Source organism: Drosophila navojoa, chromosome 2, assembly GCF_054131105.1.
Source record: "Drosophila navojoa isolate 15081-1374.11 chromosome 2, UAZ_NAV_1.0, whole genome shotgun sequence".
Lineage (NCBI taxonomy): Eukaryota > Metazoa > Arthropoda > Insecta > Diptera > Drosophilidae > Drosophila > Drosophila navojoa.
In genome coordinates, this window is record NC_142890.1 from 4,373,643 (window position 1) to 4,398,911 (window position 25,269).

At 36.5% G+C, this 25,269-nt stretch overlaps 2 protein-coding genes across 5 annotated transcripts; both read left to right on the forward strand.

Moving 5' to 3' along the window:
* The first annotated feature begins 1,831 nt into the window (after positions 1–1,831).
* Positions 1,832–25,205, forward strand: LOC115562176 (E3 ubiquitin-protein ligase RNF181 homolog). 3 transcript variants are annotated; one of them, XM_030383078.2, is made up of 5 exons: positions 1,832–2,065; positions 7,763–7,780; positions 24,515–24,838; positions 24,903–24,935; positions 25,007–25,205. In XM_030383078.2, exons 3-5 carry the CDS (start codon positions 24,530–24,532, stop codon positions 25,106–25,108), a joined length of 444 nt encoding a protein of 147 aa, XP_030238938.1. In that variant the 5' UTR covers positions 1,832–2,065; positions 7,763–7,780; positions 24,515–24,529; the 3' UTR covers positions 25,109–25,205. The 3 variants fall into 3 exon arrangements, with proteins under 3 accessions (XP_030238938.1, XP_089121581.1, XP_030238939.1); XM_089265455.1 differs by lacking the exon at positions 7,763–7,780 and having other exon boundaries at positions 1,932–2,065; XM_030383079.2 differs by lacking the exons at positions 1,832–2,065; positions 7,763–7,780 and adding an exon at positions 18,134–18,397.
* fray (oxidative stress responsive kinase frayed) lies at positions 1,864–23,784 on the forward strand. Of its 2 annotated transcripts, XM_030383077.2 has the most exons (3): positions 1,864–2,065; positions 7,763–7,780; positions 20,707–23,784. In XM_030383077.2, the coding sequence occupies exon 3, from the start codon at positions 21,216–21,218 to the stop codon at positions 22,890–22,892; it is 1,677 nt and encodes a 558-aa protein (XP_030238937.1). In that variant the 5' UTR covers positions 1,864–2,065; positions 7,763–7,780; positions 20,707–21,215; the 3' UTR covers positions 22,893–23,784. The 2 variants fall into 2 exon arrangements, with proteins under 2 accessions (XP_030238937.1, XP_089121543.1); XM_089265417.1 differs by lacking the exons at positions 1,864–2,065; positions 7,763–7,780 and adding an exon at positions 14,838–15,188.
* Positions 25,206–25,269: the final 64 nt, after the last annotated feature.

Genomic DNA, 25,269 nt, shown 5'->3' on the forward strand with positions numbered 1-25,269 from the left:
TCCACTTCTCGCTCGTCTATGATTAAAATATTAAAAAAATATATATGTATATTAAATAACAAAATAATAGTAAAATATAATAAAATTAAAAAAATACTCAATTTAATTTTAATAGAACTCATAGAAATTAAAACACATATTTATATCATACATAATATACATATGATATACATACACATGTATTTATCCTCTCGCCAACTGAATTCTCACTCACTCAGCCACTTTTCAGCCCATTCAGAATTGATTGATTGAATGATTGCCCATTAGCCCATTCGCCCGTTGCCCCTTCACCCCTTCACCACTTCACTGCCTGTTGCTGTAATCCCGCAGATTACTTGAGGATTATGAGACGCGTCGATTTGGCCGGGCAGAGCGATGCATATGCAATGGACTGGCAGAGAGCATGGGGATAAGCCGTGGCAGCGCGCATTCAGCTGCTGACGTTTAATTACAGTGGGTGGGTGGTTGGGGTGGGTTCGTCTCTGTGGGTGGGTAAATGTAAACGCAATTGTGGGGCCGGCAATTTGTTGCATGCGCACGTAACTCAAATGCCAAACACCTGCAGTTAACACGTTCCTCCAACGTTTACAGCGGGCAAACAAACGGCGAGTGGAGTGGCCGATAGGGCGGAGGGCGTGGACGGGGGGGTGGCCGATGCAAAAAGCGTATCCAGACAGGCGCCTCGGTAAAACTGCACTTAAGTCAAACTTGCCAGACAAGTGGCAGGCAAAGGTCTGGGGGAGGGGGGGAAACACCCCGCTTTGTGTGTGTGTGTGTGTAAGCCAGGCCAAATGGGCCGCTGACGTGGCCGTTTAACGAGCGCCCTTTGGGTGTAAAATTTCATTAGGAACTAAACGCTTTTCATTTGCGCATTTCGTCGACGCTTTCTTATGCTAATTCTTGGCACTGGACACTTAGTTGATTGGTTTTTGTCAGCCGTCATCGGAAGCCGTTGACTGATTGGATTTTGGCCTCTTTGCAGCTAGACGAAAACGGTGCTCGATTGACGCATTAGTGGCATGCCACAGAAAACACGAAAACATCTCTCCAGACGACCTATAGACATGTGTGTGGATAAGTAGGGGTAAAAAATATGGCAAAATAAAATAGAAAATAAAGTGTCTTTCAGGTTAATTATAATAAACAGAAATGATACAACATTAAGTTTTGCTTTAAAATACAATCAAAAATAAAATAAAACAAGAAGAAATTATACTATGAGAAATGAATATTCATGCATTTATAATAAATCTAAAAAATGTAAACTACATACTTGCCATATAAAGCCTTGAAATACTATAAAAGCAATGACTGCCCTCAGCTGAACACTAAAAAAACAAAATTTAAATAAAAAGTTTATTTGCATTTCTATGCTTGCCAAGCAATTTTCAAATATCATTTGCGCGCCAACTCTTAGCAGTGCTTTTAGCTGCAGTGCTGTAAAATGGCAGAAAGCTCACCATTCTCTCTCTCTCCAGCGCTCTCTCAAGCACACGCTCTCACATGTTGTTGGTACACATGGTAAACATGCAGAACACGCAGCGTATCACAGCGCAACGAAATGAAAACGAAACGCGCTACACAAATTTATTGTATATTTATTTCGTGCCGCTGCTGAAAGACATTTCGTACAAGTCGCGTTCAATTTTCGTTCGTCAGCAAAGTAGCAAAGTGCAAAAAGTTAATTAATTAAGTAACGCAGCTTGTGCTTGGACAATAGGAGTGCACTGAATCATTGCAGTAAGCCACAAAGATAAACGACTTGCCGCACTCTGCCGCCAACCCACTCCCCGTGCCAGATAAACATACAGCAACAACGGAAATACAACTACAACAATATAAAAAGTGATTCGTCACTCCGAACTTTCAAGTTGCGGTATAATTACAGTTGCCTTTGCCCAGCTACAGTGGCAACTCGTCCAGTGGACTCTTAAAAGAAATTGTTAATCTCGTTAAGGTGGTGCAGACGCGGTGTTCTCCTGTGCTACAGTGTGTGGAAGAATCCTATTGGTTTTTAATCGATTTTGCCGACTGTGCGGCTGTCGGAGCAGCAAAGGGAAAACAGGTTGGTTTTTTTTGTTGTAGATATTTAGTTGTTGTTTTCTTCTCTCTGTTTTTACTTGCTTATTTCAATCTGAGTAACTGGTTCTTGTATGTCTGTCGATTTTTAGCATATGTATGTAGATATTTCATTTGAGTTTGCCTTTTAAGCTTTGCATTCGTTGCGGTAATAATATGAAAACGAAATACCGGCTTGTTGTCATAGGGAGAGAGAGCAAGAGCACGAGCGTAAGTGAGAGAGAGTGCGGCACACACATACATTGCTAAGCTGCGGAGCGGCACTCTTGCATGGGTGACTCAGTGAATGCGGTTGTAGTTGTGTGAGGTTATGCGTGTCATTTGGAATTGGAACGCGCGTGCAAAGCAACCACAGTGGCGTCCCCATAGCTTAGGCACGGTCATGCATTAGCAATTGATTGAATTGCAGCATTTCCTTAATTGATACGAACTTCAAATGGACGATGTTACGTTACAGCCACAGTCCGACAACTAGTTTCAATTAGTCGCATTTTGCTTTCTATGCTTTTCACCAGCGCTGGCGACTCGTGGGTGCTACCTCCAACGGCAGCAGCTGTGCCGCTCAGCTGTTCACTGCCCTGTTCCCGCGCGATTGAGATTTGCATTTGCGACAGCGTGTGTGTGCGAGAAAGAGAAAGAACGAGAATGCGCTTGTTACGTTCATTATGCAATAACAAATTTAGCGTATTATGGTTTTTATTGCCTGCATTGTGTCGTAGTGCGCGTCGTTTGTTGTTGTTCTTGCTCTTCATATTTTGCTTTGTGCCTTAATTCGTCACTAAGGTTAATTTTCTCACACTACTATTTGAAGGTTAATTGTAAACAATTGTGAACTTGGCCATACTTAAACTAAAATGTCAAACGCCATACCCCCTTCCCTTACCCGCTCACACTCTGTTTCATTCCCATATATTATTTTTCTATTTCACACATTGCCACGCGCCTAAATGGTTGTTGCTCTCCCGTTTCTTCATTCCGTTGTGATTTGAGCAATGCCCGCTAATTCAATCGATCAACGCTATTCCACAAACCACCCCCTTCTCAAACCACTCTCTCTCTCTCTCACACATATACGACTTAAGCGCTCGCCACCTCTTAATTTCTATTGGCTGCCAATTTGCGTTTACAGTTACAATTAGTCGCATCCGCGGACACAATTATGCTCGAGATGTTGATAGTTGTTGCTGCTGTAGTTGCTCATGTGACTGACGCCGCAGTGCCACCACGTGCTGCTCCCTATCTCCCTCTCTCGCTCTCGCTCTTGCTCTTTTGGTCTGTTGCCTGCTTTGCTCTTGATTGATTTGTTGCACTTATATTTTCGACTTGTTATTGTTTATTGCACTCGTCGCGGTCCATTGTACTTTGGTCACGCTCCGAGCACACACGCTCGTTGCCATTGCCATTGCCATTGATTAAAGGGCGCCAATAATAATAAAAAAAAAGAGAAAATACATAAATAAATGCAACAGCTGAAATCTGAAAGCTGTTGCAGCAGCCCTGCAGGGCTGCATCACGCAACTGATAAGCCGCTTCGCGCTGCGTGATTACGAGCAGCAAACGTGAAAATTCCCCAAATTCGAGCGGAATTTCAATTGAACAGCAAATGCGAATAATTAATGCGCTGCGTCTACAATATATATGTACGTTTCTTATATTATTGCCGATATTTTATTCTGATATTTTTTTATGGCTAATTTAGAATATATTTCACTAAACAAAACTATATTAATATAATATAAATAGTAATGTTAAAGTAATATTAAAAATTAACACATAAATATATAATCTAAGTCTAGATCTTTTTGTTATTATTTTTAATGTAGAACTAGATTAAGTTGCCATTATGGTAGCAGTAAGCTTGTTAATAAAATATAAAAATTTTTACAAAAAAAAAAAAAAAAAAAAAAAAAAAAAAAAAAAAAAAAAAAAAAAAAAAAAAAAAAAAAAAAAAAAAAATTTAGAATAAAATTTCGAGATTTGAAAATGTCTTTGAAATATGTATTAATACCATAAATATGATATATATGTATATATGTATGTATACGTTTATAAATTATTTATTGTTCCTTGGTATTTTTTATTTATTTTATTTTTTATTATTTTTTCTTAAATTCAGAATTTTTTTATTGATTTTATTTATTTATTTTTATTATTATTATTTTTTTTTATTTTTTTATTGATTTTATTTATTTATTATTATTATTATTTTTTTTTTAAATAATTTCTTGTGTTATTTTGACCATGTTCTTAGAAAAAAAATTTGTTTACCAAATTCATATATATATATTTTTTTCTTTTGGTCTTTTTTTAAGATATATATATGTATTTGAAATACCAAAAGAATTAATCACTAAAATAAAATGGATTTGACTCAAGAAATAGCAAAATGAGTAATGTTTACTTTAAATTAATATAAATTGAAGAGGTTCATGATATAATCAAGATCTGCTGTATTTATAATAGATACGGGCTCGATATATTTTACCTACATAGTATATTATATAAAGCTACGCAATATATACTTTTATATATGTATATACTTTATTCGATAAATGCTGGATATATACTTGATAATATACATATATCTGCATATTGGCCTATAGTCACAGTAACTAAGTCCATATACATGCTAAAACTATTCAAGAAATGTTTCTAGAGCTCTATTAAAAAATACTTTTACCTGCAGTGCATTTTGTGTGCGTGATTTACAATTCATTTTATTGTTTTAGGCCTCTGAAAACTTGCTATTCAAATATTTAGAGCGAAAACTATTTGCCAGCTAATTGGAATTACCTGTGCAGGTAGCTGCATGGCATCCCATTGGCCACCCAGTTGACCATTTTCGAGAGCCGAGAGCTGAGTGTATCACTCACATTTGGTAAATTTATTTATTTGGTGTAGTCCGACACAGTTGGGCTATAAATTTATGCGCAATTTGTTTGTCCTGCATGTCATTTGGCCATCCACAAAGATTTCATATTTAATACGCTCTGTTTTGTCTGCTCTGGCATCAATGTCGTTGTTGTTGTAGTCACAAAAATTCATATTTTAATGGATTTTACAGCACGTGCCATCCTCATCGTATGTTTATTTGCTGATTGCTTTTTGCCCATTTCGCCCATTTGTCCATTTGTTGTTATTATCGTTTCAAGCATTTTTAATATGCAGCGTGTTGAGCATAAACGTATATATGTATATATATAAATATATATATTTGCATATATAATTTATGTCAAATGCTTAAGCCTGCAGCTGTCAAGCAACTGCTCAACTACGTGTCCGAAAGCGTAAACAAAAATTTCTCAAATTCTCCACAATGAACTGCAAAACTAAAAGTCAAGTGTGCGTATAGCAATTGTCTATCACTATTTATTGTGCTATATATACACATACATACACATATACATGTATAGCCTACTCTTGCAATTGCCTAATATGCCTGTCCATCAGGTGTCTAGAAATATTCGATCGTACTTAAGCTGTCTCAACGTAACTTGAGGTATTCTTTGAAAATAATCATAGTTATTCTAGTTATAGACTTCAAAGTTAATACTAAAAGATGGACATTGAAATGGCCAACAGACAAAAGTTTATATATTCTCGATCAGCATGACTTATAGAGTCGAGACTTAAGACAGATTCCTGTTGTCATTCTGATAGATAATATATACATATATAAACTTCTGACTGTCTGTCACCTGTCCGTTTCTATGCTCGTGGGGTACTCAAAAGCTGCAAAATCAGGGGACTTTATTTTTATATATTTAATATAGTATATGTTTTTATATTTATATATATTTATTTTATTTAGAATATTTTTAAATATTTATTATACACTTATTTATTATATTTAAATATTTACATATTCTAATACGAATCTTTGTCCTTCAATATCATCATTAGCTTATGATATTATCTAATTTTCCAACTGATTTTTATATTTAGTCTGGTTAGTTCAAGCCCAAGTTCAACACTATTTCAACTAGGGATAAAAAGTTCAGATTTCTGTAATGTATACAGATTTATAATATCTTCCGCTATACCCCTACAAAAAGCTGAAAGAGCTAATGCCTTTTGTACATACAAAAATACTGCAATCATACCTCATAGTCAGAGCCAAAAGTATTTTCCATGTTACGTTTCATTTGATTTAGATATTCAAGTTAATTGATATATAAATGTTTACCTTACATAGCAATACTTTTTCAACCCCCATTGGCTAATTAGAAATCAATAAATGAGATTGTGCTTAACGATAACGGGATTTTATTCAGCATTTTTCTCTATGCTAATTTTGGTTGTCTTCAGTTACACACCCTGAAATTTCTGGCTCGACAATTATTTGAGAATGAGGCTAATGTCGTGTTGGCTTTGACCAAGCCTTGGAAAGTTTTCCTATAGAGGTTTGTTGACTAGCCCAACTAACATGTGGGAGATGAGCAATGCCAATATCTGTTCCATGGCACATCTAAAAAGGTAGAATGGAGGAAGGTGACTAGGAAATACCCTAAAAATAGGTCTTTTATTCACAGTTTTTCCCTAAGGGAAATAACTCATTAGAAATCGTTGGTTCTTAATGGAATTTGCTGTGAATGACTTTCAAAGATTGTAAAGCATGAGACGGCTTAGCTTATATGGATAGACGAATTTTACTATCTTAACTCATTCATATGTTTTATCAGTCGTCCAGACTTTGTCTTATCTTTTAAAGACCTTAGGGAAAAAAAATAATATCTTTATCCGGTTTTCAATAGCTTCAACGTGTCCAACGACGTCAACTGCTTTGACTAAAGACGTCATTAGAATATATTTTAAATAAATTATTTGTAGACCGTGGCAGCTGCTAAAAAATCGCCAATTAAAATATATTTAGTGCCCAAGTGTGCCGTTATTAAGTTTTGTTAATTTAAGCTACTCGCTGGCTAATAAACTTTTCCCGGCGCACAGTTGTCAAATTTTTCATCAGGTGTTTGCCCCACTGCAGCCGCGGCCAAGGGCCGGCCAGCAATTTATGGCAACAGGTGACGCGCTAGATTTAATAGAAAGATTTTTCGTGGCCATCGGTGCATGTCAAATGCATTTCGAGTGGCGCCGTTTAGTCGTTTTAGCGGCGTAAAAGATTTGCTGAATGAGTATATTGGGTTGGCTAACGTATTAAACTTGGCATATATTGAAAGTTGGAAGAGTTTGGATATATGTATATGAGTTAAAGACATTTTAGCTGAGCCTAAAAAGTATGCTTTACAACAGATGAAACATAAAGTATATAAAAAATTTATTTAAAATATATAGTCTCTTAGTACTTTTTAGTATTAGTAATTAATTTTTCTTTATATATATCAAGATTATGAAGCAATGAGATGTAATACGGAGTTTGTTTATTAGAAATCCATTTCTGGTTTCTAGGTTATCTATTTTGTTCCCTTTAAAGTAAGCTCTGTCATTTATTATGCATTTTTGACAATATTTCTTCCAATCTTCCAACAATCTGAAAAAATCTTATTTACAACTGCCTTCCATACAGTCTTGAATTCCTCAATCGAAGCGTAGCGTCATTCTTATCTATATATAACTTATAAGAACTTTATTAAAAAATATATAAATATTTTTAAATATTATATAAATATTATTAAATATTAAAATATATAAAAGTATAATTTTATATTTTCCATTATGCTTTCAGATTCCACAGGACAAGTTGGTAAGATTTTCGCCTTGCTATAAATCACTTTCAAATAAAATATATATAGACTACTTATAAAAGAAAATCATTAATCACATAACCTGACCACTCTAACAGAATACATATACGCATATAAATATACTTATATATACTTGGATTATAGAAATCGAGAGATTCGTGTTCGTGCTCGGATGCATTAGTCGAAGCAGACGCGCTTTGCTCAACTGGACGCGTAGACAGAATGCATTAATTAAACTAATTGCAATTTACAATTTACAAATTGCGAATCTAAATTGTAATCTGAAATCGTGATTAAATTGGAAATAGTCCCAATGGGGAGCAGCAGAAAAATAACTGTGCGAGCGGGTGGCCCAGCTGGTCGGTCGATCGGTGGGGCAGTGGGCAGTGGGTCACGTAATTGACAGCATGTAAGCACGCGGAAATTGTGTGTGTGGCCATTTCAGTCAGGCGCACACTTTTAGTGCTCACTGTGCCAATCGCCTATTTATAAATATCAACAAAAATTGTAAAGGTTTGATAGAGACCGAGGCAATTACTTTTAGAATTTATGAATTAGAGCAGACAAATTTTTATTATGGAAAGTTTAAAAAATATATACATATATAAAATTTCGATGAATAAATTTGATTCATTGATTTAGTATAGAAATTCTACATAGACTAAATTTATATACAAATTAAGTTCTTGCGGTATTTTAAAAAGTGTATAGCTGTGAATTATTGTCACTAAAAATATGTATATTCAATAGGTAGGGGTACATGTATATAGTTATAGATATAGATATAGATATAGATATAGATATAGATATAGATATAGATATAGATATAGATATAGATATAGATATAGATATAGATATAGATATAGATATAGATATAGATTAGATATAGATATAGATATAGATATAGATATAGATATAGTATAGATATAGATATAGATATAGATATAGATATAGATATAGATATAGATATAGATATAGATATAGATATAGATATAGATATAGATATAGATATAGATATAGATATAGATATAGATATAGATATAGATATAGATATAGATATAGATATAGATATAGATATAGATATAGATATAGATATAGATATAGATATAGATATAGATATAGATATAGATATAGATATAGATATAGATATAGATAGAGATAGAGATAGAGATATAGTACAATCTGATCTGAGAGAATTTTTACAGCAATCTCTATATCTATTGCATTTATATGAAAAGTTATTGGCTGTAATATTTAAGAACATGATCAAGACCACATAATTAGATCTCACATGATCAGACATCGCTTTAATTATGGCGAAATTTGCAATAATTTGTGTAGGGCATATTGCCCTCTTCAGCTTTCCAAATATTCATTCAATTGAGCTTTCACTGTATACATACATATGTATGTATCTTTCTACATCGATACATACATATATGTATATGTATATCTACTACTTCGAGTGCGCCAATTTTAATTAAATTTTTGCCATGCGGCCCCGCCTTCCTAATTTTAATTCGTTTGCATGCTTGGCTAAGCAGAAAAACAACAACAACAACAACAATAAATTGACATAATGATCGACTCAGCTAATGATCAGCATTATAGACAACATTATCATAATCGTCACCATCATCATGACATATACATCATCATCATCATCATCATCGCCGTCATCGTCATTATCTTTCATCTTTATCTCAGTCAATTTGTGGGCGCCCCCATTTTTTTTCCACTGACATTTCGCATTAAGTTTTGACTTTGAACTTGTGCTTGTATGAGTGTGTGAGACAGTATGTGTGTGTGTGTGTGTGTGTGAGTGTAGTTATTATTATTACAGTTGCCTGTAGATTTCCATTTCTGCAGGGTCAATCCCTGAAATACATTCGCACAGCGCTTTATTGACATTCTGTTCGCATTGCAAATGCTCGTCCACAAGGCGTATAACGAGTATATTCGTTTTCGTGTAATGTTGAGTGGTCTGCCTGTTAATAGTAGTGCCTAGAAATTTGAGATATTTACAAGTATTTAAACCATTCTTAACACTTAAGGGTTTTTTTTTTGAAGCGTGCTCAATTGAAAATTACTATATTTAAGCATTTAAATTTATGACTATATTGTAGTTAGCAAAATGGAATGCTGGAATGCGAGATAAAAATATGAAGTTTATATACCTATATACTTAGAAGGCGTAGCAGCTCAAATGTAACTCCATATTTAAAATCTCAGCAAAGCCAACTGACTTGCGGTTGCGATTGTCTACACATCAGCTTAGCTGGTGAACGCCTCTTTTGTGGGCGGTTCTCCAGTTAAAAGACGAAAAACCTATACAATTTAGAAGCTAGAATTAGTAAGTCGAGTTGAATTTGGCTTTACTTTTGAGCTTATCTATGGATAGCTATGTAGATAGATAGATTTAAAGTTTGTTATTTAAGAGTCTTGAGCGAGTATTATGCAGACAGTTTTGTTTATTTTCAGTTCTTTTGGAAGTTGAAAAAAATTGCATGAAGATCTACATATGATATCTATAGTTTTAACAGTTTTAGCAGTCAAATTTTCCGCTCTACTGAGAGATCTATAAATACTTGATTAATGAACGAGTATTATGCAGACAGTTTGATTTCATTTCCTTTAAAAATGGATTCTAGCAAGAGCGAACCCGAGTTTTGGACCTTTCCTTTGAGCTGATCCACAGAAAAACTCATGGAATCTTGAGCGAGTATTATGCAGTCAGCTGGACTTCATTTCCCTTTTAATGGATGCTGCATGTTTCCTGGTCGATGGTGGTGGCCCGCTTGCCCACTCACTTGTTGCGTTTTAAATTTAGCAGCAATAAAACGACAAACAACAACAACAACAACAACTACTACTACTACAACTACAACAATAAATACAAAAGGCAGCTTGACTTTATATGGAACGACATTTCAATTGTTGGGCAGCTATTTTTAGTCATTGTCATCAAGCGGGCAAATATTTTACTTGTTGCTTTGCTTTGACTTTTTATTGTGTATTTTGTTTTGTTTAATCATTATTTGCATATTGAGGAAAATGTCGTGCGCATCTGAAAATTGCTAAAAAATAAAAAAAAAGTGTACGTGACTCGGTCCGAAGTTTTTTTTTATCGCATATTATTCGCTTACTGTATTTGTGTATATATACAAAACATAATATTCTAGGGATTTGCGACAAGGTCAGTTGGCTGAAATTCCTGCTGGTTGAATAAATTATAGAAGATCTGTGTAGTATGAGAGGAGATTAGTTAAGCAATAGAAATTTATAATTCATGAGTTGATATAACCAGTAAGTGAAGAGGGAGTAAGAGGGGTGGTATCATCTTGTTTTTGCTTTTGAATATTTAAAATTCAATTAATTAAAACTTCTCTTTGGTAATGCTGTCCCTTTCTCACATTCTCGCATTCTATCTTTCATTATCTCTCTGTTTTCTATCAGTCTCTCTCCCCATCTCTATAGCTCTACCTCCCTCTATCTCACATTCACTCTCTCTATCTCTCTCTCTCTTTCTGCCTATTGGCCTTTTTCGCTCCCTCTCTATCTTTCTATCTCCTTGTCTCTCTCCCTCTGTCTATCTCTATGCCTAGAGAGGGTTCCTCTCTTTCTCTCTCTGTCTCCCACTTCCTTTCTGTCTTTCAAACATATTCCGAAAGATCTACCCCAATCGATCTTAAAATATAAAAAAGAAACCTTATTTGTTTGAGGCATTCGGTTGACTTGACTATAAAGTTTAATTGCAAAATTAAAAAATTTAATTGCTCAATTTGCTAACGATCTCTGTACTTTAGTTTTGCTTATTGATCAAACTCAATTATCTATATGTAAATGTATTTTCTCATGCTTAAAGCTCACATTCAACGGGCACTACAGATTTTGCTTGTTTCTGTCGAGTCTATGCACCTAATAGCCGTATAATTATACGTAACTTCCGACTATATTGAAAGTTCATTCAACTGAAATAACCTCACTAGTACTCAAGGCAAGCCATTCATCAAATTTTAACATAAATACTAGATATATCGAAATGCTTTTTGGCATATTGCAATATTTTGCACACCTTTCCGGAGAGCAATAGACGCTCGTCCTTGCCTTGGCCAAAATGCTTCATATCATAGCCAAAGCCATATTGAGCCGAGCATACGAAACATGTTTCACATAAATATGGACTGACACTCGAGGCATATTTATAATTTATTAAACGTACTCTCTATGTCTTAGGTTTCAGACTGTGTACGAAATATAAAAAATACAACCAAGGCAGAACTATTTTTGGATATGTGCAAAATTCTATACCCTAGATATTAAGGAACGTACAATCTATAGTTTCTGATCAATTTATTTTATTGATATGTAGAAAACCACCTGCAAATATATAAATATCTATAATAATGTATTCCTTATATAGATTGGAGACAAATATGATTACACTCTTTACTTAATGAAATACTAAGGAACCGTTTATCGCTACATAATTCATAGGAAAATCTAAATACCCTACTCAATGAGATTTGCATGGCCAAAAATATCTAAAAAGAAAAGACCTCTAGATATATATACTATATTAAATACCTTGGCGCCCGTATATATACATCTCTAGTTCCATTTGTCTTAGTTGGATACTTGTCGGTTGTACTATTATATATACAATATATACGTCTTTCATTCACATTGACATCGGCTCGTTTCGCTGCGGTCATTCATAGTTTCGGTGCTGGGGCGTTTTACAATGTGTTAATGCCCCGTTAATGATATGCATAAAATAGATATTTGCCAACCCATCAACAAAGAGAGAGCCAGACAGAGAGGGGAGGACCAAAAGAGAGAGAGAGAGAGAGTCGTTAAAACCTTGCAGACTTTTGCAACACATTTTGACCCGCCTACACACGTGCTATAAAATCAGGCGTTAATTGTTTGCGTATTGGAATGTTTATACTTGAATCTAAAAGTGCAAGAGAGTATATAGGCTTCACTTATTCACTTGAATGAAGGCTGCTAGTGAAGCTATATAATTGGCAATTCGAAAGCTACATATATATAGGTAAATCCACTAAAGAACTATTGATTCTATAAATCCCGTAAATTCTATAGTGATTCATGGAAGAATTCCAATAATTGTCCTACGTTTGAGTTGCTCTACAAATTAATAGAAAATTATAATATATTTCTGACTTAATATATCCTCCTCTTCACATGATTCATGACAAATCCAAACAGCAAATGATTTGATCACCCTGAACGAGCATTGCGCAGTCGGTTATGCTAGAAATCAACCTGTTTACATATTTTCTCCCCGCAAGTGCTAAATCTTACAATAAATTTTGATCACTTGACTCGTGTTGCGGGTGGACATAAAGAAGTTCACTATAGATACAGTATCTAAAGTATTGCTGTTGTCAATTCGTTTGTTTAAATTTCACACATTTCAAGTAATACAAGCTAGATATGTTAATAGGCGTGCTTAAAAAATAAAATAAAAGAGGGGAAAGCAGCTGAATAAATTTAAAAATATCTTGAAGACAGCATGCAAATTGCTATAACTAATAATAACTACGCAACTTAGAAAGAAAAACCACAAAATAGTTGCTAATTCATGAGCAAATACAAAAATTAAAACGTATTTAGACCAGGGCTGCACAAAGATTCTATCGATTTAAAAGTAAGCGAAGTTGCCGAAGTTGATATATAATCAAAGTTATTGTAGAACCCTTCTATAAATTCCGTAAAAAATATATAAACTTATTTATATATCAATTTATATATGTATGTATATATGATTTCGTTAAATGTCAAAATTTGAATGAAAATAAAATTAGATTTTAATGCATATTAAATTTGATTTTAATGAATGTTAAATTAGATTTGATTAGCTAGGCTAATTACAATTTTTTTTAATTTTCGTATTATTATTATTATTTTTAATTTTTATAATTTTTCTGGATTCCCTTTAGAATTTATATTGCAAAGTTCATTCAATTTCACAATTTGACATTATATTAACTCAATATTTCATATTTACATATGTTTTATATCTTATGTACCTACGAATAAAATGGGTTTTTCACGAAAAAAAAAGTTATTCATTCTAAAGTCCCTGAACGCAGTCAAACGAAGCGCCCACAAATGTTGGAAAAGTAATAATTAATAATCATGTCAATAAATCAAAACTAATTAATTTTAATTTTCAATCAAAGCTAAAAAAAAGTCAAGGAATTTAAATTTCGACAGTTGCCTTTACTATCAAATCCAGCACTAAATCCAGCACTAAATCCACTCACTGATATACGAACTACCTATGACTGACTCTGTGGCTGTAGTGGAAGGAATAAGAATCATACGAAATACGAGTAGCTAAACGCATGGCACACACATACGTATATACACTCACACTCGTATACCCAATGTAGGCGGTAAAAAGTTCGCACTTTTTTTGTTATACCCTGAATCCCATGATTATGAGTAGGCAGGGCATGATGTTTCAGTTGAAACTCTATATATAAGCACTGGAAGTAGGCGTGACCCAGATAGCTTCTATATATTGTATATTATTGCAACGGCCATGTCTATAAGAACTAGCAAACTTTACTTATCTAACTCAGCCCCTTTAAACTTTCTGCACATATAGAATTTATAAGAACTGTAAAGCTCGGCTTGACTAACACTTATACACTGCTAAATCACGTTGGTAACACTCCTCTTTTCATAGATACATGTTGAGTACATCTAGTACTTTCCCTAGTTCTTAGCTCGAGCCAATCTCTGGCAATTCTGAATACATAGAGATTTCTCTTAGCCAAAAACAGGCTTGAAACTTTCGAATTGTTGAGCTAAAAACAGTTGTTCGGCGCATGATTCAGGGTATCTGGTAGTCGTTCACTATCGACTGGGGCACTTGTTTTTTGTGCTTTTGTGGAATTCGTCGCAATCGACGCTGCCGTCGTGTTCCGCCATTTGTAGCGCTCATTTAATTTTTTATTGTTGTTTATTGCTTAACGAAATGTTCATTTAAAATGTTTGATTACAACGATTTGTGAAGTTCAGTCGAATTTGTGATTTTCACGCTGGAGGAGCGACAGACAGACCGATCGACCGTCCAGGCGTCCGATCGACCGACTGATCAAGCGCTGCGAATGCAATTTTTTCGTGTGTGTTTGTTTTTTTCCTATTCTAAATTGCACGCGACTGGCGCTTGCGGCCTCAATATCAATCGACGATCGTATCAGATCGCTTTCAATAGCCATCTCAAATGCCGCACGGCGCAGTTAGTCTCAAGTCTCGCTCTTAACTAGTGCCACAAAATTCTAAACCGAAAAAAACGAAAAAATCGGACGAAAAATTCGTGATTGAAAGCTGTCAAAATGCAGTTCTTAAATCTGATCTGCCTCAAGCAAAGTGGGTGAAAAATAAATATCATAAATATTTGAAAAAGTGTGCCAAGTGCCTAACATAAAAAGAAAACATAAAAAATTTATATGCAAACTTTTATTTAAATATTTATTCTCTGATGAGACTTAAAACTTTGTGCAATTTATCATTCGTAAGCTAGACAAAGTTTGATCAAATGCAAATGCCTAATTTTATGAGATTTAGTGAAAATGTTTTGTTCATTTATTTATGAAGTTTACTTTTAAATAATATAATATAATATGATTAATGTGAAATAATGGGGGTTTCCTCAAGATTACTATAAAAGATTTTTAGAATCTAATAAACATTTGGCTAATATATAATGGCCTTTTTCAATTTTATGACTCTAATGCCTTTATAAATAAATGATTCATCAACTCGTACAAATAAGTATATAATAAAAACAATTAAAACAAACATTAAGATCAGCTAACTGCTTAATGCTCGTTCAAATTTAGTTTGACACTATAAATAGATTCCTTTACATTCATTTTGATTTTTGTCATGAATAAGTATTCTTTATAGAAGAAATTGTAAGTTTCTCAAAGAGAAACCAATATACTCAGCTCAGTGTTTGAGCGAGCATATTCGTCAACAACGATTTCCATACTTGTGCATGCATAACTCACAGAGCTTTCATGTTGCATTGTCATATAAGGTCAGAAAACTAGAATTCGATAGAAACTATATATTATATTTTAGTATATAGACTACATAAAGTATATATAATTGATTAAGGTCACTTTTTGTTGGGCTTCTAAAGCTTGTTCTAATATTTATACTAAATACTAACCGACTTCGATGATATCTCTCAAGTTTGTTTATATTTATAGCTGTTACCAAAATAAAAATTGAGATTTGTTTTGAGATTTTCGTTCTCAGCTTGTAGATCATTTATCAACGAAATGTTGAGCGAATGCAGTGCTAAGTATCAATTAATCTTCATGCTAAACGTTGAAAACTTGAAATGTCAACAACTTGGCTTATAAATAGAATGCAAAATTTATTTAAGAAAATAAAATATTGAATACAAATTTATAAATTGAATATACCAAAGATTAGATATGCAAAGGATTTATTAGTAATTTATATTTAGGTTTTCAAGACCCAAGATGAGAGGTATGAAGCAATTCGAGTAAACTTTAGGATAGGTAAACATAGATATTTTAATAATTTACTCTGAAAATATAGTATGAATATTATTAGAACTAGATACTAGAATAATAAAAATGTAACCTTCAATCCCATTTAAATCCCTATTAAACCTAGTGAAGTTTTCAAGTCTCAATAAAGATACGATCGCATTTATCTATCTCTCTAGATTAATATTCAATTAAAAATGGCGCTATCCATAATATTTGCATATCGATCAAGTGAATATAAATACAAAGTGCAATTCCCATAAAGAGTTCAAGCACTGTGCACACTGATCGCAGCCCATTAATGTGTCAATATTGAAATTATAAAGATCGTACAGAAAGAAATGCCTTGTCTAAAAATAGAAACCTCATAAATACATATTTGCGAATGCAAAGTGCAATAAACGCAAAATGTGTTGACGCCGCAGCCACAACAACACACGCACACGCACACACACACGCACTCAAGCAACTGGTACGCACGTTACACACGCACACACACACATGCATTCACACTCACACTAAAAGCAATTGTCAGCTAGCCAATCACGATCACATTTACCGTTCCACAGTTCCACCATTCCCCTGCCCAACTTACGCGTGTTGCATTGGAAATGATATGCAAAACCGTGAAGTGGTGAACTCTTCTATAAATAGAATCGCACGCAGTGAGATGAGAAATGTTTTCTAGCGTGCGAATATTTATTTTGATATGTACTATGCACTATGTATGTATGTATGTATGTATGTAAGCCGATGAGGGCGCATAAAGCTGCACAGTATTTAGCGCCTAGTGGCGAAAATTTGGACTCTAAATAAATGTGGATAAAGATAATTCAAATATGTATATATCTATAAATATATGTATGTATTATGTATGTACATATATAATACGTTTTTAGCGAACGTCAGAGAAATGCGTCTATGCCATATGCTAGAGACATGGAAACTAAATCATTAGCCAGCCAAGCAATGCGATTCACGAATTTTCCATGACGGTTCTTTCTACGTAGATACAAAACGTATTTACCGAGAGCTCAATGTATGTATGTATGTATATGCATATATGTATGTCTGTCTATATCAAGGGAATGGAGGTTATTGTGGGTTATAGCTATGTGAATATATTGTCTTTCTCTCTATGCTCCACTTTTTGGAGCTTCATTGTTGCTAATTGTATTCGTTTGTTATATATGTACATATATAAAAAAAAAACGTTGCTTATGGTATTGTTGTTGTTGTTGTTGCGTTGATAAAAATCTAGTACAATATATAGAAAAGATACAAGCCGCTAGCCAAATGGAACATCTTTATATACTACACATAAACGAATTATAAATACTCTACAGAAAATTTCAATTGAAACTTAATTAATAAATTCAATTCAAAACATCATATATAGGAAACATGGAAAGTTAAGTTAACAATACAAAGCAAAATATTATTGGTGACATAAAGCTTAATTTATTTTAAATATTTTGATGTGTTTTGATTTATATATATTTTGTTTCCTAATTGGGACTATGTGTTCCACTGTGCAACTTTATCATATTCCTCTCTCATTCTTACGCTCTCAGTGCACTGTAAAACAAACCCACCACCCATCCCCGCTTCATGCTGGCTTGTTGTTGATATTTGCTCAATACATTTATTTTTGTAGTTCTAATGTACGTTGTTGTTGTTGTTTTTTCTTTTTGCCTGTTGCCTCTACACTCGTCTCTTTACACACTTGTTACGCGTTGTTGCTGTTGCCGTTGCTGTCTGCTGCTGCGGCTAACGTTGGCGCTGACGTTTCCACCGTTTGCCTTTTGGGGGCTATTCCGCTTCGGGTTGCGCCAACATCGCTCAGTTGTTGTGCGGCGTTGAATACAAACGCGTCGATATCGCGTCGAGCGAAGCGATACCCAAAGCGTAAAGCGAAACGAACCGAAAGAACGAACGAGAAGAAAAAAACAACGCGCGCGTGCGTTTTGCTGCCAACGTCGATCGTCCACCGTGTGTATGAGACGAACAGAGATATATTAAGAGAGAAGGAAGGCGCATCTACTGCAAAATGTAATTACCGTAGCAATGAAGAAATCATCATAGTTTTCCGTAAATTGTTTTGATTTCTTTTGCGTGAAATCAATAAAAATGCGAAATGCAGGGCCTTAATCGAAACTAATTGAACTCTTGTGATCGCCGCCCATCGAGACAATTTCCTTGGCTCGGTCGTGTGACAAAACGCTGTGCTTATCATTTTCACATGATCGTGCGAGCGGTATGCTCTGGTGCACCCCACACCACACCCCCCCTACACCGCCCACACGCCGCCCTCAGCTGCTTGGCTAACGTGTGATTCTAATATTGATTCATTGTGAATTTTAGTTAGCGGCGCCTGGCAACGTTTGCTGTCGGTTCTTCGATTTTATTTTTATTTTCTTTTGTCTAGTTGCTATTTTAAAAAAGTTCGTTTTATTTTTTCGTCGCAAGATTTCGCTTAAATTAGCATGCACATAAAGGCGTCAATACCATCGCTCAAGTATTTGGCTTTTTCCAAAGCAACAAGAAACAAATATTTGCATACATACATACATACATATATGTATGCATGTATTTCCTGTGCGAGAGCACCCTTAACTTCAGCCCCCCTCCCCCCTTCCAGCCGCCTCATTGTTTGTTGTGTAAACATATTGTTTTTATTGCCTTCGAGCATTTTATTTGCCATTCTCATTATGGCGAAATTCGGCAAATGGTTTCCGTTAGCTCCAAGTGGAATTGACTTTATTTTCGACACTATCAATAATGGCGCGCTCTAGATAAAAAAATACTTTTACTGTTATTAATATTTCGTCAGATATTAGTCCATCATAACTAGAAATACAGTCCACTCCCTTCCAGCTAACTGTGATTACATGCAAAAAAAAAAAGAAACAATTGCAACTGCTCGAACGAGAGCGCAAAACTCTTTCCATGTTGAGTATAAACAGTTAACTGAATACTTAATTGCACTTTCTACACTTTGCTGTTGTTGTTTTTGTTGTTGTTGCGGTGATCTAAAAATAACTGAATGCGGTCATTGGTCCCTCACACACCTCCGCACAGACCAAACTGATTGCGCCGAGCGTCAATTTTTATGCTACAACGGATCAACGAAACAAAGAGAGGGACAGAGGGAGATAGAGTGAGAGAGAGATTTAATTATAAAGAGAGCAAGCGCGCACTGTACGCACTCAATTTGCCGCCACTGTTGTACAGTCAGCGTCTAGAATTGTGAGCACGCTCTTACTTAACTGCAGTTGATTCATAAAAATTCTAAATATATGTACACAGCGCTTATCAGTTCGCCTGGTTGTGGAAAAATTTGTGCCTTTACTCTATTTATCAGTCATTAGCAGGGCAGCAGGTCTTCTCAGCTGTACGTGTGCCTGTGTGTGTGTGGCGACAGCTGTGTGTGTTTGTGTGTGGCGGCGGCATGTGCTGCTGGGCGTAAACATTTTGTTTACTTTATGAACGGCTGCGAGTGCAAGTAAATTCCCTCTCAGCCCCATATTTGCTACCCGAAAAAAAATCAAATGCGCCGCTCAGCTGTACTTGTAAGAGTTCGCACAGTGGGCACAGTTGAGAGTTTTGCAATTCAAATAAAAATTTCTGTAATATTTTATTTATTCATTTTAACCAAAGAGTTTCCTTTGTTATATTTTTATAAAATATGTTAATTTTTTTTTTTTTTTTCTGATTACACTTAATATACTGACTAACTTATCATTTAGTTATTTTTATATTTAGTCTATTGAAGACTTTTGAATCACTCTTTTAATCAGACATTTCTATTTAAATGCATAACTTTATGATATATATAGTGAGCGATAGTGTTCATGGTTTTCAGTCAGCTCTTAGAATATTAATGTTTTCTTTTCCTCATTCCCACATTTCTTATCAATCATATTGGTCATTCAATCCGTTTCAATCATTCATTAAAATCCCATAACTCTTCTACTCTTTGCCAAAACCGTATGTGATTTCGATTGATGAAAACCCGATTTTAAGTCCTTCTTATGCATGCTAATAGTATTAGTAGATCAATCAAGCAGCTGATGTATAGAAGTATCTCGTTGAAAGTGTTTTCCTTAATAGAATTTTAACTTTTGTAATGCATGCTAAGTGTATTAATCAATCAATCAATCAGTTGATGTATCCCTTTCGCGTGGATTTCAAATGAATAAATTGGCAATGCCTTCAAATGCATGCTAAAATAATCAATTGATCATTTTCAATCAATCAATATTGATGTAGGCATACTTTTACCTTAAATTGCTTCGCATTTTCTGGTACCAAGGCGCTCCACTATTATACGTAACTCTTTCTCTTTTGCTCTATTGCAGAAGTTGCAAACTTCGCCAACAACAACAACAACAACAACAACTGTAACTACATTAGCAACAACAACAACAACAACAATTGTATCAAAGTAACTGAAGATTCAAACGTTGATAAAAAACGCATCTTTGACTGCTTTGGCAAGAGAGAGCAACAGGAGCAGCAACAGCAGGAGTCGGCGGATCAGCAGCAGCCGGTGGAAACAGATTCACATCAGCTGAGACTCAGCGCCAGTTCGGGCAGCTACAACGTGCAACAACAGCCCAGTGCCACAGCGAGCCAGAGCCAAGGCAACAGCAGCTACTACCGGCAGCAGGAGACGGAGCTTAACCAACAGTCCGAGCAGAGGAGAGAACAGCGGCAGAAGCTAATCAAGTCGGGCGTTGCTGTTATAGCCAAACAACCCAAGCGACAAGCGACACAGCGCTCACAGAGCCAGCCGGCGATTCTGCAGCAACCGCAACTCAGTCGCAACAAGCGTCCCGGAACACCGCCCCCGCACGCCGTCAAGAGCATGACTTCCATACCTGCCACGCTGTCCAGCAACAATGTTGCGGCAACAGCAGCTGCAACGGCTGCAGCTGGATTGGGCGCCACGGCGCCGGAGAAACAGCCCTGGCCGAACTCCAAGGACGACTACGAGCTGAGGGATGTGATTGGTGTGGGCGCCACGGCGGTGGTGCATGGCGCCTACTGCATACCGAAGAACGAGAAGTGCGCCATCAAGCGCATCAATCTGGAGAAGTGGAACACCTCGATGGACGAGCTGCTCAAGGAGATCCAGGCGATGTCCTCGTGCAATCACGAGAACGTCGTCACCTATCACACATCGTTTGTGGTGCGCGAGGAGCTGTGGCTGGTGCTGCGCCTGCTCGAGGGTGGCTCCCTGCTGGACATCATCAAGCACAAGATGCGGACGTCCAACTGCAAGCAGGGCGTCTTCGATGAGGCAACGATTGCCACCGTGCTCAAGGAGGTGCTCAAGGGCCTGGAGTACTTCCATTCGAACGGACAGATCCATCGGGACATCAAGGCGGGCAACATACTCATCGGCGACGATGGCACCATACAAATCGCTGACTTTGGTGTCAGCGCCTGGCTGGCCACCGGCCGGGATCTGTCCCGGCAGAAGGTGCGGCACACCTTTGTGGGCACACCCTGCTGGATGGCACCGGAGGTGATGGAACAGGATCATGGCTATGATTTCAAGGCGGACATCTGGTCGTTTGGCATTACGGCCATTGAGATGGCCACGGGCACGGCGCCGTACCACAAATATCCACCGATGAAGGTCCTCATGCTGACGCTGCAGAATGAGCCGCCCACCTTGGACACGGGCGCCGAGGACAAGGATCAGTATAAGGCCTATGGCAAGACATTCCGTAAGATGATCGTTGAGTGCCTGCAAAAGGAGCCATCGAAGCGTCCGACTGCCAGCGAGCTGCTCAAGCACGCCTTCTTCAAGAAGGCCAAGGATCGTAAATATCTAACACAAACCCTGCTCCAATCCGGCCCCAGCATGGAGACGCGCGTCCACAAGGCAGCTAAACGACAGCCGGGCGCCTCGGGGCGATTGCATCGCACGGTCACCGGCGAATGGGTGTGGTCCAGTGAGGAGGAGGACAACGCCAGCGGCACTGGCGGTCGCAAGAATCCCTCATCGGATTCCGAGTCCGAGGATCGTCCGATCAATCGACTCGAACGGGCCGACTCCTCCGACAGCGATCGTGATGAGACAACGCCCGATATAACACGCAGCCTATCCTCGGCTACAATGACGCCGGGTGGCGCTGCACCTGCTCCTGCTTCCGCCTCTGCAACAGCTGCTGGTGCCGCCCAGGAGCTGGCCGCTGGTGTGGCTCAAATGCCGCTGCCCAGCGAAGCGGCCGGCGAGGCGCCACCGGTGAATCTGGTGTTGCGCATGCGCAACCTGCGGCGGGAACTGCACGATATCCGTTTCGAGTTTGCCGTGGGCAAGGATACGGCGGAGGGTATTGCAACGGAACTGGTGGATGCGGGCCTGGTGGATGCCCTGGACACACAGCCGATGGCCGTGCATCTGGATCAGCTGATTGCCCAATCCGACACGATGAAGACAATAACGTTCCAGCTGAGCTCCGGCGTACAGCCGGGCGAGACGCCCGACGAACGCTCGCTGGTGGGCTATGCGCAGATATCCATAACGGACTAGGATACGGTCACATATCCACCTTAATAACCTCCCCTACGGTCATCTACCGTTATGTTGCCTGCGCCGCTTTTAGCTATATAGACTAGAAACTAGACTATAACTGTAAATGCTAATGCTAGTTATAGATCGGAGAGAAAAGAAGAGAAAAACGCAAGACGTTCGTTTACTATAGAAATTATATATGCCTATAATATCATGCTAGCTATTTGTATCTATCTCCTTCACTCTCACTCTCACTCTATCTAACTGTCCCACTCTTCCTAACTCTATCTCTATCTTTTTCGCTCTGCGCATTGTAATTACTTCATAGAACCCCCTTTCGCAGTCCTACCTCCCGAAAAAAATGAGAAATACCTGCCGTAGTTAGTTGCAGCATCCAAGCTAAATCGAAAATCGTGTACTTATTCGTTATTGTTTCTGCATATATAGAAATCAGATATATATATATATATACTATATATTACAATCCCTACACAATCATATATGTATATATATATTCGTATATATATATATATAGTATATGTACATTTGTAGCGGCTAATATTTAAACCCGATTCGCGGGCATCTTTTAATTTATTCTCTAGTTTAAGCTAAAGTTTTGTTTTTTTTTTCCCTTACCCCTTTTGCCCCCATTAAATCTTTAAGATTGTTCGATGAAGTACAGTTGTGTCGATAACAGCTAAATAATTACCAATTAGCGTTAGTAATATTTTGTCTGCTAAAGATTGTATTTAATTGTTCATGAAGTACAGTAAAATCTACATATATGCATACATATATATATATTATAATTATAATGAATATTAATACACATACTTGTAGTAAAAAAAAAAACAACAAAAAAGAAAAAAACGAAAAAAAAATTATGAAAAGATATGATGAGAACAACAAATTTATTTTGTGTTTTTTCTTTCGAAAGGGATTTCTTTTAGATATTGGAAATTTTAAATATATTTTAAGTATTGGGAATAATATTTTTTTTTTTTTTAATTATAGAAAATGGAAATTTGTACAATAATTATTAACTAAATTTCAAGCAGTTTCTAGATTTTTAATTTGCAATGCTTTTTTACAAATTTGTTGCTTTAAAACATAATTTAATTTAAATTATTTTTTAAAATATTTAGCTATTAAAAGAAAATTTTTAAAACTTTTTTATCATCAGCTCAATTTGCGATACCTTTTCAATAAATACAGTAAAAGCGATAAGAAAAACAAACAAAAAGAGGAACTATAGAGTCTGTAGCACTCCCGATATATGCCAGTATTGCCTGTAATTTTAGACTAGTGGAGAGTACTTTTAAATTAAACATTTAGCTCTTAAAATACACATTTTAAATGCAAAGACCTCTTGAATATTCCTAGTGCTACGAAATACTAAGCCATAGGCGCAGATCGGTGACAACTATATATAGATCGTATATATATATATATTGTCAAAAACTTATTGTACTTACATTAATGCAGAGAAATTGTATACGATTTAATTTGACATTGATATAAATAATAAAATGGCATTTGGCTCTACGAACCCATTTCAAAACAGGTTTTATTCCGCCCAGATCGAAAATATATATTTCCGTACATATATAAAGTTTTCCAAATTCTGATACACCTTGCAGAGCACGGCGTGCGCCATGGCCGATTATTTCGATGAGCTGGGTCATACGCCCACGGGTCCGGAGGGCGCCAACGACTACGATCGAAACTTTCGACGCCTTCAGGTCCTGGCCATAATGAATGGCATCGATATGGAGATCGAAGTGCCCGAGGCATCGAAGAGGGCCATAGACGCGCTGCCCATCCATGAAATTACAGCCGACGAGGTGAAGCCAGATTTCGAGTGTTCCGTGTGCAAGGAGCCGGCCGAGGCTGGCGCCAAATTCAAAGTTTTGCCATGCAAACACGAGTTCCACGAGGAATGCATTTTGCTATGGCTAAAGAAGGTAAGGAGGGAAATTTGTAATATATAGAAAACATGTAAATTCGCATTTATACGCACCTTTACAGGCCAATTCATGTCCCATTTGCCGTTATATCTTTGTAAGTAATAAAAATATATTTATATTTATAAAAAAGTTACTACCTAACCTCAATATAAATATTACCCACAGGAAACGGACGATGAGGTCTACGAGGAGCTGCGACGTTTCCAGCAGGACGAGCCCAATCGACGACTGCGCCAAGATAATTTGATGGATTCCATGTTTGGCTAAAAAAACAAACAACCAACATATACATTAATTAAATATTTTTTGCAATGGTTTTGGTGTGAATTTGGTGTCGTGTAAAATGCAATAAAATAAAATAAAACCTAACGTTCTGGTCCTTTTTTGAATACAGACGACAAACAAGAAATACTTTGCAGCTTTATTTA